The sequence below is a fragment of the Neomonachus schauinslandi genome, chromosome 9 (assembly GCF_002201575.2).
Source record: "Neomonachus schauinslandi chromosome 9, ASM220157v2, whole genome shotgun sequence".
Classification (NCBI taxonomy): domain Eukaryota; kingdom Metazoa; phylum Chordata; class Mammalia; order Carnivora; family Phocidae; genus Neomonachus; species Neomonachus schauinslandi.
In genome coordinates this window covers 126560726-126574540 of record NC_058411.1, presented here as the reverse complement: position 1 = coordinate 126574540, position 13815 = coordinate 126560726, and the positions used below count along the sequence as shown (strand labels likewise).

Genomic DNA, 13815 nt, shown 5'->3' with positions numbered 1-13815 from the left:
GTGAACAGAAAAACCCCAAGACAGAAAAATGCAGGGAAGCTGTGAGTGATCAAAGACAGTCACAGCGACACGAAACTCAAGCTGAAACAAGTTGAAGGGGACGGTTTGGTCAGCTGTGGCATCCCCTCTGACTAGACGTCAACAATTAAAACAGCTTTTGTCATTCTAGCATAAAATTTCAGGCGATTAAGTAAATTGATTACTGCGCTGACCAGTCATCTCTGAAGCCTGTCTTTCTTTGGGGCATTCCACATAGTCCCAGAATTTTTGACATACTCTTTGAACTGCTGAAAACTTTGATTCAAAAAAAACAAAAACAAAAAAAAAGTGTTAACCAAGACATATTTTGAGGCCAAAGTTACCTCAAAATATTGCAACCCTCTTCCCCCTAAATTAGCCACACTCCCGAAAGCTCCCCGATCTGGGATGTCCCCAGGCAGCGACCCTGGCTTAGCCGCTTACCGTCGGCGGCGCTGAAGTACTCTGGGTTCACGGAAGCGTACAGCACTCCATTCCCCAGCCTGCTGTTATTTCTGTCAAAAGGGTAAAATTCAGGTTAAAAAAAAACAAAACCCATCTCCGCACATGTCATCTTTGCGCTATCAGTTTTATTTGTCCTGTTTCGTCAAGTGGATATCCAGAGGAAGGGAGCGAGGGGACAGTTCCTGCCTGTCGGCTCTCATCGGGCCCCAAAGCCATCTTGCTAACACGTCCTTGGGCTTCTTCAGGGGCCTCGGATTAAAGCTTTTTATGAAACACTTGTTTCTTTACTTCATCAGAAACTGAAAGGCCTACTGGACAGAAAAGGCTGGGCCCTGTGTTTGGAAAAATCTCTGCATGAGCAGCAGTTATCTGTGAGCGAGGGGATGAACCGTACTGGCCCCAAATACATTTTCTATTGCTGCTGAATCATTAGAAAATGTTCTCTTTTTCCTGAGAGGAACATTTGATGGGAAAATCAGGTTTCCCAATCCATAAAATACTTCCTCAAAATCCTCACGACGTTTCCCTGCGCTCAGGTTCAAACCACCAGACAGCACAGCCACACAAGGTATCTGAACTTTTCACAGAGTCACTCACCTTTTCCTGTGGAAGACATACAGCATTATAACCAGCCCTCCCACTATCAACAGGACAGCAATGGGCAGAGCGATGATCAGATGGATGAAGTTTTCATACGTTACTGCAGAGACAAGGGAAATGATAAAATATCACTAGGTGCGCAAGCTGGTCGTTTTTTGTTTGCTTTGTTTTGTTTTAGCTGCAAGTATGAAAAAAAAAATCCCCGAAAATTCCTTTACTGCCCTATTGCAAACTAGGAATTCTGAAGGTAAACAGTATCAGATAGAACAGTAAAAAAACTCTGAGTTATTTGGGAAAAAAAAAAAAAGAGAGAGAGAGAAGTGCACACAGAGGAGTAAACTCATTTTTAAAGTACAGTGTACCCTGAAATAATAGTTCAAATGGTGGGCTCGAGTAAAATAATCTTTGTATGCAATTTAATGACTACTAGTGCATGCATGTGTGTGTATATATATATATATATTTGCAAAAATAAAATGAATGGATTCTCACATATATAGAGCTCAAGCTGTACTGACCCTTGGTGTTTAGATCATAAATGTATTACTTCACCTGTTTGGTATGGAACTGGTATCCTAGTACACCATACTGACCTTTATCTGTCTTAAGACAGTTCCACAGACAATTTAAAAACACCTAACTGGATGGCACCCCTTGCCAAAGCTGCTCTGATTTCTCCCCAGACATTAGGGCAACACCTGCTCATCACCGTCACCAGCACTTAGATGACAGGTGCCAGGCTGGACACTGGGGATGCCGCTGCAGACTCTGCTGGAAGCCAGAAGTCAGCGTGTTCCCAGGTGGCACAACCAAAAAGGTGGACCACCCACACTGCAAGGACGTGGAGAGGAAGGGAGAGGAGAGAATTGAGTCGGGGAAGCTTTGCAAGTGCAGAGGAAATGTTGGAGGTGATACTGGGAAAAAGCAGGGCTGGCCAAGCAGTTTGAACCTCATTCTGCAGATGAAAGCGAGCCAGTGTGAGCTCTGGGCCCCACAGTGAGCCGAGCAGATCTGTGTATATTGGGATGGCGGTGCCTGAGGTCAGCCTGAATGGAGGAGGCAGGCACGGCCAGGTCTCGGAGGGTGCCGGGGGCGGGAGGGGACCTGGCTGTGTTCTGCATTATCCAGCCCAGACCTCACGAAGAGACCACTGCCGTTTGCTACGAATGAAGAAGACTCACAGAGATGAACTGTCCTCCCCAGGGTCACACAGACAGCTGGGAAGCCATGGTCCTGGGACCTTTCCTGCTCCCACAGCTCAGACCTACCCCCCACGGCAAGTACCCTAGGTGCCGTTAGCTAATGGTGGTGGCAGCAGGGGCAGGACTTCAGTGACACAGAAGACGCAGAACCAATGGGTTGAATGGGAAATGGGTGGCTGGAGAGAGAGAGAGAGAGAGAGAGAGAGAAGGATGTAAGGTTCCAGACTTGCGTGGGGTGTGGATCATGGTGCCACTGACTGACCTTGGTAACAAAAGGATAGAGAGATACTCTGAGGGCAGCAACTGTGATTTCGGTTCTGGTACTAATGGGAGTGGGAAGCACTTGTGGGATACCCAAGTAGAGATGTCTATGCGGCAATGATGGAACTCACGGGGGACCCAGTGACACCTGGTAGAAGTCACGCATCAGTGATTATTTTGCCCCTAAAAATCATCATCATCATCACTATGACTCTTTATGGATTATTAATGCTATTTTAATTTTTTAACATTAAGGACATTTTCCTCAGATCACTCTCAACATGGAGGCATCTCCTGCATTCTTTAATTCTTGAAAACACTCTCAACTATCACGGCCTTTGGGAAGCCAGCCGAGTTTTAGTTTTTCTTCCCAAGGACTACTACTTACATTCATATCACTTAGCCTACTGGTCACGTTGTACCATGTTCTGTCTGAGTTTCACAATTCAGTGGGGACACGGAGAAACTGGAACACAGCCGGAGAGGAGCAAAATGATGAAATGGCTAGAAAATTGGTCTCTGCGACTGGGCAACAAGAAAAGGCCAAGAGACTGGAGATTATTTAGTCTGGAGAAGAAAAGTCTGAAGAGTCATTTAATAGCATTCAAGCACATGAAGGGTTCCTAGAAGGACAGCGGTTGCCAGAAAGCTTGCAAAGCTTCCGTCTCCTCTGAGGATTAAACAAGAGGAAAAGAGGCTACGCTGTAGCAGGAGAGTCTTGCCTGACATAAGGACAAACAGCAAAGCAGGCGTGCAGATTCCATTTTCCTGCAGTATGTGCCAACTTCTGCTGGAAAGAGTCCATCAGAGGGGCTCTTGGGGTTCCCAGTGGCGTCCCAGCACTCCCAGGGTTAAAGACGGGGTAGCAATGGCAAATGGGAGTGTGACCCCTCCGAAGACAAGCCAAGGCTGCTATTTCAAAGACTGCGGCCTGATGCAACACTCCTAAACCTAGGCTCTGTTCCTAAGGGATGGAAGCAGAGAAGAGAGAACAGGGGAGAAGAGAAAGCCAGCCACAGCTCTGGAGAGGGTTCTAGGCATTACTGGGAAGGTTCTAGCACTGGACTGGGTGGCAGAGGCTCACTGGGGAGAGAAGGTTAGCAGGCCCCATGGAGAATTCAGACTCTTTTAGCTGATGGAATTCTCTGCCTGAGCGATCTGTTTACCCCTAAAACCTGAACTCAGGCACAGTTCCAGGTTCATAAAATGTTACCTCAAGGTTTGCAATTCTATGCACGCCACCATCCTTCTTTTGGTATCTGTACTATTAGGATTTTCAAATATCTTTGACTCTTAGGCGCTAACCAGGTGGATGGCTGGATTGGTTGGATCCTGAATTTAAGAACTCAGAAGCCAGCTCGGGGCAGCACAGATGTGGGACCCAAGGAGAGACCATGGACGTGGGGACCACCCAACGGACCCCAAAGTAGCACCAGTAAGCACGGTGGGCTGCTCTTTCATGTGGGGCAGTGAGGAATAGTGTTATGCCAAATTAGATCCCATTACCTGAACATGAAATCATCTGAAAAACTAGGTTCCTAATAAGAAACAGAAACTCAATGTGGAAATAATGAGGAATATTTATGTCACCAAATAAAATACTGCATTTTCTCAGCCCAGGAAGCATAGGGCCCATGGTGCATTTACACGTTTTACAAAACCCAGTTTTCAAATCTGAAATCCTAGCCTAGTACGGTCTTCTAAGAGTTCTGTCTTGTCAACGGCTTGAGTATAAAATCACAACATGGCCCAGTCTCTGTGCCAGACAGCGAGCGCTGTGTGCATTTGATGTGTGTTGGTGCTTTAAAAGTGCATCTGTGTTTTTACCGACAGGGCAGTGAAGGGGACAATGCCTCAGTGTGAGATGCCATTACAAAGACTCCTACCTTGGAACAGGCTGGACCGGATGGCCCCCAGATTTTGGTCACCATTAGGATTCTAAGCCCTAAATCCGAGCCCTAACCAGCAGCCCGAATCGGACAAGAGGCGGAATGGTCAATTACGCGCTTTGTAAAATGCTTCACACATAAAACAAGTTGAGAGCAAAGGCCTCTTGCTGACGCCCCCCCCCCCACCCTCAAAAGGGGCTCAGACCCTCTCCCTGACCATCAAATGAGGTAGGAACTCCAAGCAGCAGCTCCCCCCTGCTCGAGCTCCCAAATGAGGTGCTGACCCAAGTGTGACCCTTCTGAAATCTGGCCAACTCGGTTCCAACGGAAAATCAGAAAGTTAGAGAGAGCCCCGACAGCCCAGGCTTTCCCAAGCCCCACCCAACCCGCTTCTGCATCTTCCAGCTACTCCTTCCCCAAGCCTTACTTTTGGCTGGGACGTAGAAGAACACAGGATCCGTCCAGGACCCATTCCCAGAGAGAGAGGTGGCCTGGATCCGGGCCGTATAGTTCCCGGGGTTGAGCCGGTTAAGCTTGGCACCTCCATACTTCCTGTACTCCTGTCTCGATACACATTCCCGCTGATCCTGGGGGAAATAAAACACAAGTGCCAATTCCCCACAAGCATGTGAGAAATGGGTGCCTCTTGCTGTCCCATCTCTCGCGTCCCACCTGACAGTGATCCCAATTTGCAGTAACAGGGAAGAAACCAAGTGTTGAATGGCAGTCTTCCAGTAACTGTAAACACTCCCAAGTTCTAACCAAATATATATCTATTTTTTTGGTAATCAAAAAGAGCTCCAGAAAAATAAAAATTTGTTTTTGGCGTATGCCGAACGATCATTTTCTGTAACAAAGTAGTTTCTTAAGGGGGAGAACAAGCCCCCCTCCTCATATACTCTGAGTACTCTCCTCAAAGACGTGTGGAGCTAGTAGAAGGACTTAAGTCCTCACTGACTTAGCTCCTCATTTTATGGGGTTAAGTCCTCAGCTAACTGGGAGGTGACATGTTGGGGCACATGCCATCAATTGGAATGGGGACACACCCAGATGCGGACCACTGCGCCAGCCTTACCTCGATCTGTGATCCATATTTTATTTCATACATTAGAATCAATCCATTGGGATTCTCAGGTTCCGGCCACTTTAGAAAGATGGAGTTTTCAGGCCTCGACTCCCAGGTCACCGGCCCAGGAATGTCATCTGCTCCTTCTGTGCAACAATTTAAACAAGCGATAAAGTCGGATTTGGGTCCGCCCCCGCCCCCCCCCCCCGAGTGGGCTACTCTGAGCATGCCCTCCCCCAGTCTGTGTGTGCAGGGCTGAGGGCGGGGACCACATATACTCCCCCAAAGCCGGCTGCTCACACATAGCACAGGGTTTGGAATCCAAGCAATGTAATGACCTGTGAGTCTCAAGATGCCACGATACCTTCCCTCCCCTCAGCGACCGCGCCCCCTCACCCCACCCCAGAAAAAGCCCGCTATATCAAGTATAGTCGGAAAATCCCGGCAGCTTGAGTAACTTATTTCTGGTATCTGGCTTCTCCCACTTGCGAAAGGAAACTATGTGATGCCGTCAAACACAAGCAGCATCGAAAAGGCGCCTTGAGAGCAGGGGTGGCTGGCAGCAAGCCTCCAGGCGGCGACACGGAGCCCTCCAAGCCTGCATCTGCACGCGGCAAACGCAACTCTGATGCGGGCATGAAGGACAGCCCACGAGCTGGGCCTGCGTCCACCCTTCCTCCAGCCGCTGCTAGCTGAGGCTGGGTGCTTGCACTCTTGCTTCTGCTTAAAGCAGCAAGCCAAGTGGTGAGCAAGAGTCCCTGCAAGTTACAGCCGGGGAAGGCTCTGAGAAATGAGCTGGCTTCTGTCTCTCTGAGAAGGGTGGGGAAACTGAGGCCAGGGAAGCTGACAGCGGCCTTGAGATATGCTGTGCGTCCCCTCCTAGACTCCACTTCTTCTGGGCTCCTTCTCTACTACCTGCTAAGCCCGGGCAGGAAAGAGGATGGGCAGTTCACCTATCCTTAAAGATGGATGGATGGCAGTGTGAGTAACAGGCAGCTTCTAACTTCCAAAGGGGAAGGTGAAGACCCAAGAGGCAGGACCAAAGGCTACTCCAGCAGTTGACCTTGAGGAGTGAAAGTCACTCTGAGTCAAGGCAGCTAACGGATTCCACTGAACCTGATGACTCAGGAGGGACCGGGCAAATTTACGTGTGTACAAATGGGGAATACGGCCATGGAAATGTACAATGTGAACCAAGTGGGAGGAGGGGAGTTGACCCCGAAGGGCGCTCCCTGCTCTTGTAAGACTTTGTGCGAAGACTGGGTTGGGAATGATGTCATTATGAATGGACTCCATTCCCTGGGCTGCTGGTCTACCAGCCTGCCTACAAATGACCACCCGTTCTTTAATAAGCAGGATGGAGACTAAGGGTCATTGCTCTGGATGACAGATTCTGTGTCCATAGAACACAAGCTTCTCCACTGGGCTGTGAGTGAGTCAAGAGTGGGGTTCGCTGGATCACACCCTACCTGCAGGCATGGTTCTTGCAAAAACAAAGTTGGAGGCGCTGCAGCCCAGCTTCTCAGCCTCGTGGTTACAGCTGTGGATGTCAATGCGGTACAAAGTAAAAGGCCGGAGGTTAGAGATTACAGTTCTCTCCTTGTTATCCACTCTGCTCTCAAAGAAAGGGTATTCTGTCTCGAGTTCTTCTGGGTCTGTGATATTATAGGTGTCTGCCACTGTGGTGTTCCTGCTTCGGCTGGACATGGTGGTGTTGGTGACTTGTGTGACGTCTCTCCGCTTCCTTTCAGGTCTGCAAGGAAGAGAGAAACTTGGCCTGTAAGCGCCTCTACCTCTTTTGTCCCTTCTATGACTTGGGTTAGAGTAACGGAAAGAAAAGAAAAATCTTAACTTTGGATGAAAGGAGCTATTCAGCCCCTTTGGATAAGGACCAACAAATAATACGGGGATTTCCTTCTCCGTTATTTATTTTGCTTTCTCTACTCTGCAAACCTCCGAATCGGCACACAAACTGCCCCCTGGCTCCCAGAGTGGTTACTCGATTGTATCTAGAGGCAAACAAATGCCTCAGTCACTCCTGGCCCTGCAGCATACTGGCCCTTTGGTCAGAATGTCCGTGCCACCTGGTCCACTGACCTCATGGTTAAGCATTAAACGTGACCACCCTGCTGGCCACACTAAGATTTATTAGGGGGTGAGGTGAGAGGTGAGCTGTGTGGTGTAGGCCCCAGCGGGATGGCTTCTCTGACCCCCTCTGTAGAAAGAAAGATACCAAGCAGTGAGCACTTGCTTGGACCCCCAGACCCTTCCCTCTGGGGCTCCCACTGACTCTCTCTTCCTCTGAGACCCTAGTGTCTGTATTTTTCACACTCCTGGAGGTCCTTCCAGTCTGGCTCCGCCTCACACTCAGCAGTGACCTCCTGTGGCCTCTCCAAGGCCCCACTCCTGCCAATGGTAGGATCACTGTCATGGCCCTGGACTAGGGCTTCGAACAACAGCTACAAAAGCAATAGGACAGCAAAAGAGAAATCAAAAGAGAATGTTCACACCCAAAGGGCAGATGAGGCAGTCCACGCAGCTGGACAGGGGGACTGTTCCAATGGCTACTGTTGTGGGCTTTGGGCTCCCCTCAGAAACCTCAAACACAAGCCCCTCGTGTTTACTGGAGGCAACAGCATGTGAGAGTAAGCACCCAGGTGAGAAACAGCCACCCTCAGGCCAACCACCAGAAACAGGGGGAAGCTGCCGTCCGTTCCGCACTGAGGCTGTCCGCGGGCGTCACGCATCCTGTGCGCAGGCAAAGGGTGGGGAGGAAACAGAACCAAGCTCATCCGGGAAAGAAAACTAAGAGCCCAAGGCAAGGAGAAAGACCACAAAGTGGGAATGCTCATCAGTTCTCATGTAGGGGAGAAAGAGAAGTCCCACAGGGAATCAGGGCACCTGGGAAGCCGTTTGTGGCTCAGCTGACTCTCAGCAGGCTTCCCGCGGGTCCTTATTTGCCTTGAAGTGAAAAACTTGGAAGGGAAAAGCAGGGGACTTGGACAAAGGGCCTCTGGCTCCCCAGTCTGCCTGGCCCATGGATTCCCCCACACAAAATGCCATCACCACTTCTGTGCAACGGCCCAGTGGGTCCTAACCTAAAACACGAACCATTCAACCCAGATATGCTCATTCCACCAGGCAGAGAACCGCAGAGGCAGGCCATGTGTGAATGGCCCCAATGCATTCACTTTCATAATATTGGGGGAGGAAAGATTAGGAGATGAGGCTGACCATTTCCCATCCTCACACCCCGCACACCAACCAACCTTCCCGGAAGGGAAGGACACAAGGAACTACACTTATTGCTGGGGAGATCTCTTTTGACACCTACCAGAACGAATGTCCTGCCTTCTCTTCAAAACCAATGCAACACATAAAACCAATACAACACACCCTTATGTCTATAAGAGAGAAGTTGCTTGGGTTTAATCCACTGCAAAAAATATAATGCTCTGCCCAAACCTGACTTGACTGGCTTATTCTTAGAATGAATTGGAAGAGGGGCGCCTGGGTGGCTCAGTCAGTTAAGCGTCTGCCTTCGGCTCAGGTCTGATCTCAGGGTCCTGGGATCGAGCCCCACGTCAGGCTCCCTGTTCAGCGGGGAGCCTGCTTCTCCCTCTCCTGCCTGCTTGTGCTCTCGCTCTTGCTACCTCTGTCACTATCTCTGTCTCTCTCTCAAATAAACAAATACAATCTTTTAAAAAAAGAATGCATTGAAAGAAATAAAAATTGTCTTTGGATAGCTTAGTTGAAAAACAAAAAAACCTTCCTTTATGATTCAATCATTCTGCCAGCCAGACACTCCTTCTATCAAAATTGTGTTGCAAATTGAGTGGACATGAGAATTATACCCTTGGTAGGAGGCATTAAAAAAAACAAAACAAAACAATATGAAGTTCGTATAAATTGTGGCCATTCACCGTGGGCAAATACAGTATTTATATTCATCCTAAGAAAAGCCAGAATAGCAGGTCAGACTTGTCTAAGGAGAGAGAATGTCAGGGCCAAAGAGGTGGATGCACGCACTCGTCAGGGGGGATTTGGCATAGAGGAAACTTATTTTGAATTCAATAACATGAACACAACGCATTGCTAATATCCGTGTCACCCACAGCTCGGCCTTCACATTGCCTGATCTTGTGTTCCCCATGTGATGAGAGAGAAAGGTACTGCTTTGTAACTACAAATTGAAAGCTCGGAGCCCTTTAGCAAAGCTTCTCCAATGCCTGGACTCACAATCTGAACTTCTGGCGGGCCGGTGGGATGAGACAGCAACGGAGCCGACAGCTTTCGCTGGAGAATAAACAGATAACTCCTGCCCAGCGTGTTTGGGACACTCTCAATCCATCTGCTTCTGTGGCCACAGGAAGTGCCACTAGCTGAGCCTCTCTGCGGGCATGGGGGGAAATGGCCCACGTTGAGAAGCAGTGCTACCAAAAAGGCAAGAGCCCTAATGTGTCAAAATGTAGGGTCAAGGCCCGAGTGGATCGTTCATGAATTAGGCTGTTGGAGAAGTCACTATGCCTGAATTCTAGTTTTTAAACATCTCTGAGCTTGTCAAACGCTCTTATTCTTGGAAGTACACATGACCTACAGACAGTCGGGACTAACACTTGAACCACAGCCCCAGGAGGAGAGGTCTCCAGTGGAGCAGGTCAGGGGGACCCACAGAAGGCTCTCCTACCCTCACACTCCAGTGGTTTCCACTCCTAGAGAGGAGATGATGGGCAATGAAGAGCTTCGTCCTGAAAAGAATGCCTGCCACTCTAAGAGGTCTTTCTTTCTTAATGATTTTTCGAAGTAAGATGGCTATCTTGGACTATTACACAAATATCAGGAAGGTCACTTGACAGGGAAAAAAAAATCACTTTAAAAGCCATTTGTTGTTACAACCTAAGTAAGCCTTTAAAGGCAAAGTCATTACAGAATAAACAGAAGCTACGGGCTTCTGGTGCCTCTCGGGGTCGGGGGCAGGAAGACCAGCAATCACAGAACACACCGGGCAGTGGGCTGGCGGCTGGGGCACCATGGGGACCAGGAGAGCGTAGGTGCAACCGAATCCAGCTCCTCCACTCACATTTCAGCCAAGAGGCTGTTTGTAAACGCCACACTATAATCTTCCAGGAGGAAAAGGGAGACAGGGACCACCACTCTGTTTCCATCTCCTTCCCCAGACATTGCAGGGCTACCCTGATGGACTCCCCCTCCGTGTTTTGTTTTGTTTTGTTTTTTAAACCATTTCTTATTGTGGTAAAATAAAATTTTTGATTAAAAAAATACCCAAATCTTGCCATTTTAGCCATTTTTAAGCGTACGATTCAGACACTGATTGCATTCATGATGTTGTGCAACCATCACTGTTTCCAACATTTTTCATCACCTCAAACAGAAGCTCTTAGACCCACTAAGGCCCAACTCCCCATTTCCCCCTGCCACCAGCCCCTGGAAACCTGGCATGCACTTCCCAAAACCATGAATTTGCCTCTGGTAGATGCTTCCTATGGGTGGAATTCTACAATAGCTGTTCCTTTCGCATCTGGCTTCTTTCACTTAGCATGATGTTTTCAAGGTCCATCAGAGTGGTGCCTTTCGTCAGAATCTCCTTCCTTTTTATGGCTGAATAATATGCCATTGCGTGGCTAGGCCATATTTTGCTTATCCATTCATCCCCTCATGGACACGCGGCTCATTCCCAGCTTTAGCTACTGTGAGTAGCGTGGCTTTGCACACCTTCACCTCCCTCCGCTCTTTGTCCGCTGCTTCTCAAACCTGCTTGTCAAGGGTGCCCGGGGCACTGGGCTGTGCTTGCAAGTTGGGCCGCTTTCAAAACTCACTCTGGTCTTCTCCCTCTTGCTTCACTTCTCCTCAGCCGGGCTTCAAGAGGCCGGAGGGAGAAGTGGGATGGGCAGGAAGGGCCCGCACACCAGCTCTTCCATTTGCTGGTCTCCATGGGTGGGGGCCTCTCTGAGCTTCACTTCCTGCCCACCCCCCAGCTGAGAGCCCACCTGCCCTCGGTGGGAGGCCCTGTGGCCGAGGCAGTGGCACTGACATGCCCGCGCCCCACCCTTTCCTTCGCGGCTACCTGCCTTCCACAGGCACCCCACTCACCCAAGTTGGCAACGTGTTCTGTTCTCCCCCCACCCTTGATGGCTACGGGGTTCTGCCCTGAGGCTGCTGCCCTACAAACCAGCCGCGGGGAGAGCGCACCACAGAACCCGCCCGAGGAGCACCAGCCTGGAGACATTTTCCAATGACACTTGGTACCTGGGCACAAAGATGGAGTTGTGCAGAAAGTTCTCGAAGACTTTGCGGTACTCAGCCTCCTCCTTCTCGGCCTGCTTCTCGGCCTCGGTTTTGGGGCAGGCGCAGCAAGGCCCCTTCTCTCCGCCGCACACCTCGGTCTTGGGATTCTCCGTCACCTCTTCCACGTCGATGGTGCCGTCGGCATACTTCCTGATGGGGATTTTGTCTGCTCGGGGAAGAGAAGCCCGACAAGCGCAGACATGAAAGCCAGGTCAGACGGGCTGGGGAGCCGAAGGGGGCAGCCGTCAGCGCGTTTGATCGAGAAGGTGGCTGGTTTCCACCGAAGGGCTCCAACTGTCAGGGGGCTGTGTGTTACGTCAGGGCGTGGATACGCCCGGACGGCGGGAGTTGGGTTCTGGGTACCCCCCCCCGCCCCCCTTACCTTTGGAGCAGTAGTTATGCCTGTAAAGGTAGCTGTCCTGAGGCTGCCGCTGCCATCTCACGATGTAGTAACTGAGGTTGCCGTTGGGCAGGGAGGGCGGGTTCCACTTCACGATGAGCTGAGAGGAGGAGTTGGACGCGGAAAGAACGTCCAGGGGAATGGAAGGAACTGGAAAGGCGAACAAAGGACGCTTCAGACAATGGAATGAACCCCGAATCCAGGCGCTCAGGCACTCGCTGCAAGCCCACAAGAAGCCGCAGGTTGGCCCCGGATAGGGAAACGGCGGTGAATGCGGACACGTGAAACAAGAAGTGAACCGTGTTTTGAAATCATATCAATTTAAATGCCCATATTTCTCTGTGTAGTATCTTCTCTCAGGTCAGCTCTGTGAAAACAAACATGACTGAGCGGCACATGGAGAAAGGTCGGGGCGGGGGCACGCCAGGATTACAAGTGGGTGGCTTAAAAACCTACAGCTAATTCAAACATCGGATTGCTCTCGTTTATTACATCCACCGTTCTCCAAATCGCCTGACTCCAGCAGTTCTACCAAGTGGAAAAACGGACTGACTTGGGTTTCATCTGAGATTCTGGAGCTCTGATAAAAATGGCAAGATGCCAAAATGAAAGGGGAAGTGAGAGAGGGCTGGAGTGTGTGTGCACGTGAGTGTGTGCATGGGGTAAGAGGCGTGGAGGAAGAAGGCCTGCAAGTCTCTCAGTTCTATAACCACACTTCCACGGGATGAATGAGATAGGACTAGGAAAAGCAGTCCACAAACCCAAACACACACAGAGCCCCGACTGCAAGCAATGGACTCTGTTACCAGCCGAAGAATATTCATTTACAGGCACAGCATAATAATCTGGCCAAGCTTTATTTTACTACTGCCTCCCAAACCGAAACCCAGAGCTACCTTACGTATAAAGGGCAAACGCATCCCAGGACCACTGAAATCTTATTTTCCTTGGGTTCACAAGAAAACAATGATTTTGGGGGGTTTTCCAAAGTGCAAGAGACCTCTTTACTGTCTATCACTTAAACAACACAGTCATCCAAGCCACTTTTTTAAAATTTCAAAGGGGCGAAGAGTTTAAGGGTACTTTAAGGCCCCTAATATCACAGACAAGGTTCTGAACACCTGTACGGAGTGATGCTTTAGGGAAAGGCTGTGACTTATGCCAGCTTTCAGGAAAAACATAACCACTGGATGCTCGACCACTTTCAGTTACCAAAGTCAAGTATTTCAACAATAAACAGCTCACCCCTAAGAGTTTCAAATCTAAGTGTCACAAAAAAGCAGAGGCAGAGGACCGAGTCTTCCTCTGTCCCCACCACTTGTAAGGACAGGGGCCAAGATGTAGGGAACTGGCCCAATTTGTATCGTGCTTAGTTTTCCATCTTTGGGGAAAGGAAATACGTTTCTTAAGAATTTGTCATATAGGGGCGCCTGGGTGGCTCAGTTGGTTAAGCGACGGCCTTCGGCTCAGGTCATGATCCTGGAGTCCCAGGATCGAGTCCCACATCGGGCTCCCTGCTCAGCGGGGAGTCTGCTTCTCCCTCTGACCCTCCTCCCTCTCATGCTCTCTGTCTCTCATTCTCTCTCTCTCAAATAAATAAATAAATAA

At 49.7% G+C, this 13815-nt stretch overlaps 1 protein-coding gene across 1 annotated transcript in view; it reads right to left on the bottom strand.

The window, feature by feature from the left end:
* The window catches only part of IGF1R (insulin like growth factor 1 receptor), a 299888-nt gene that overhangs the window by 28638 nt on the left and 257435 nt on the right, over positions 1 to 13815 (bottom strand). The window contains exons 9-15 of the mRNA XM_021680652.2: positions 12190 to 12357; positions 11769 to 11973; positions 6971 to 7254; positions 5511 to 5647; positions 4863 to 5022; positions 1081 to 1183; positions 463 to 533 (exon numbers count right to left, since the gene is read on the bottom strand). Coding sequence (XP_021536327.1) covers positions 463 to 533; positions 1081 to 1183; positions 4863 to 5022; positions 5511 to 5647; positions 6971 to 7254; positions 11769 to 11973; positions 12190 to 12357 — 1128 coding nt within the window. The remainder of the gene's footprint in view (positions 1 to 462; positions 534 to 1080; positions 1184 to 4862; positions 5023 to 5510; positions 5648 to 6970; positions 7255 to 11768; positions 11974 to 12189; positions 12358 to 13815) is intronic.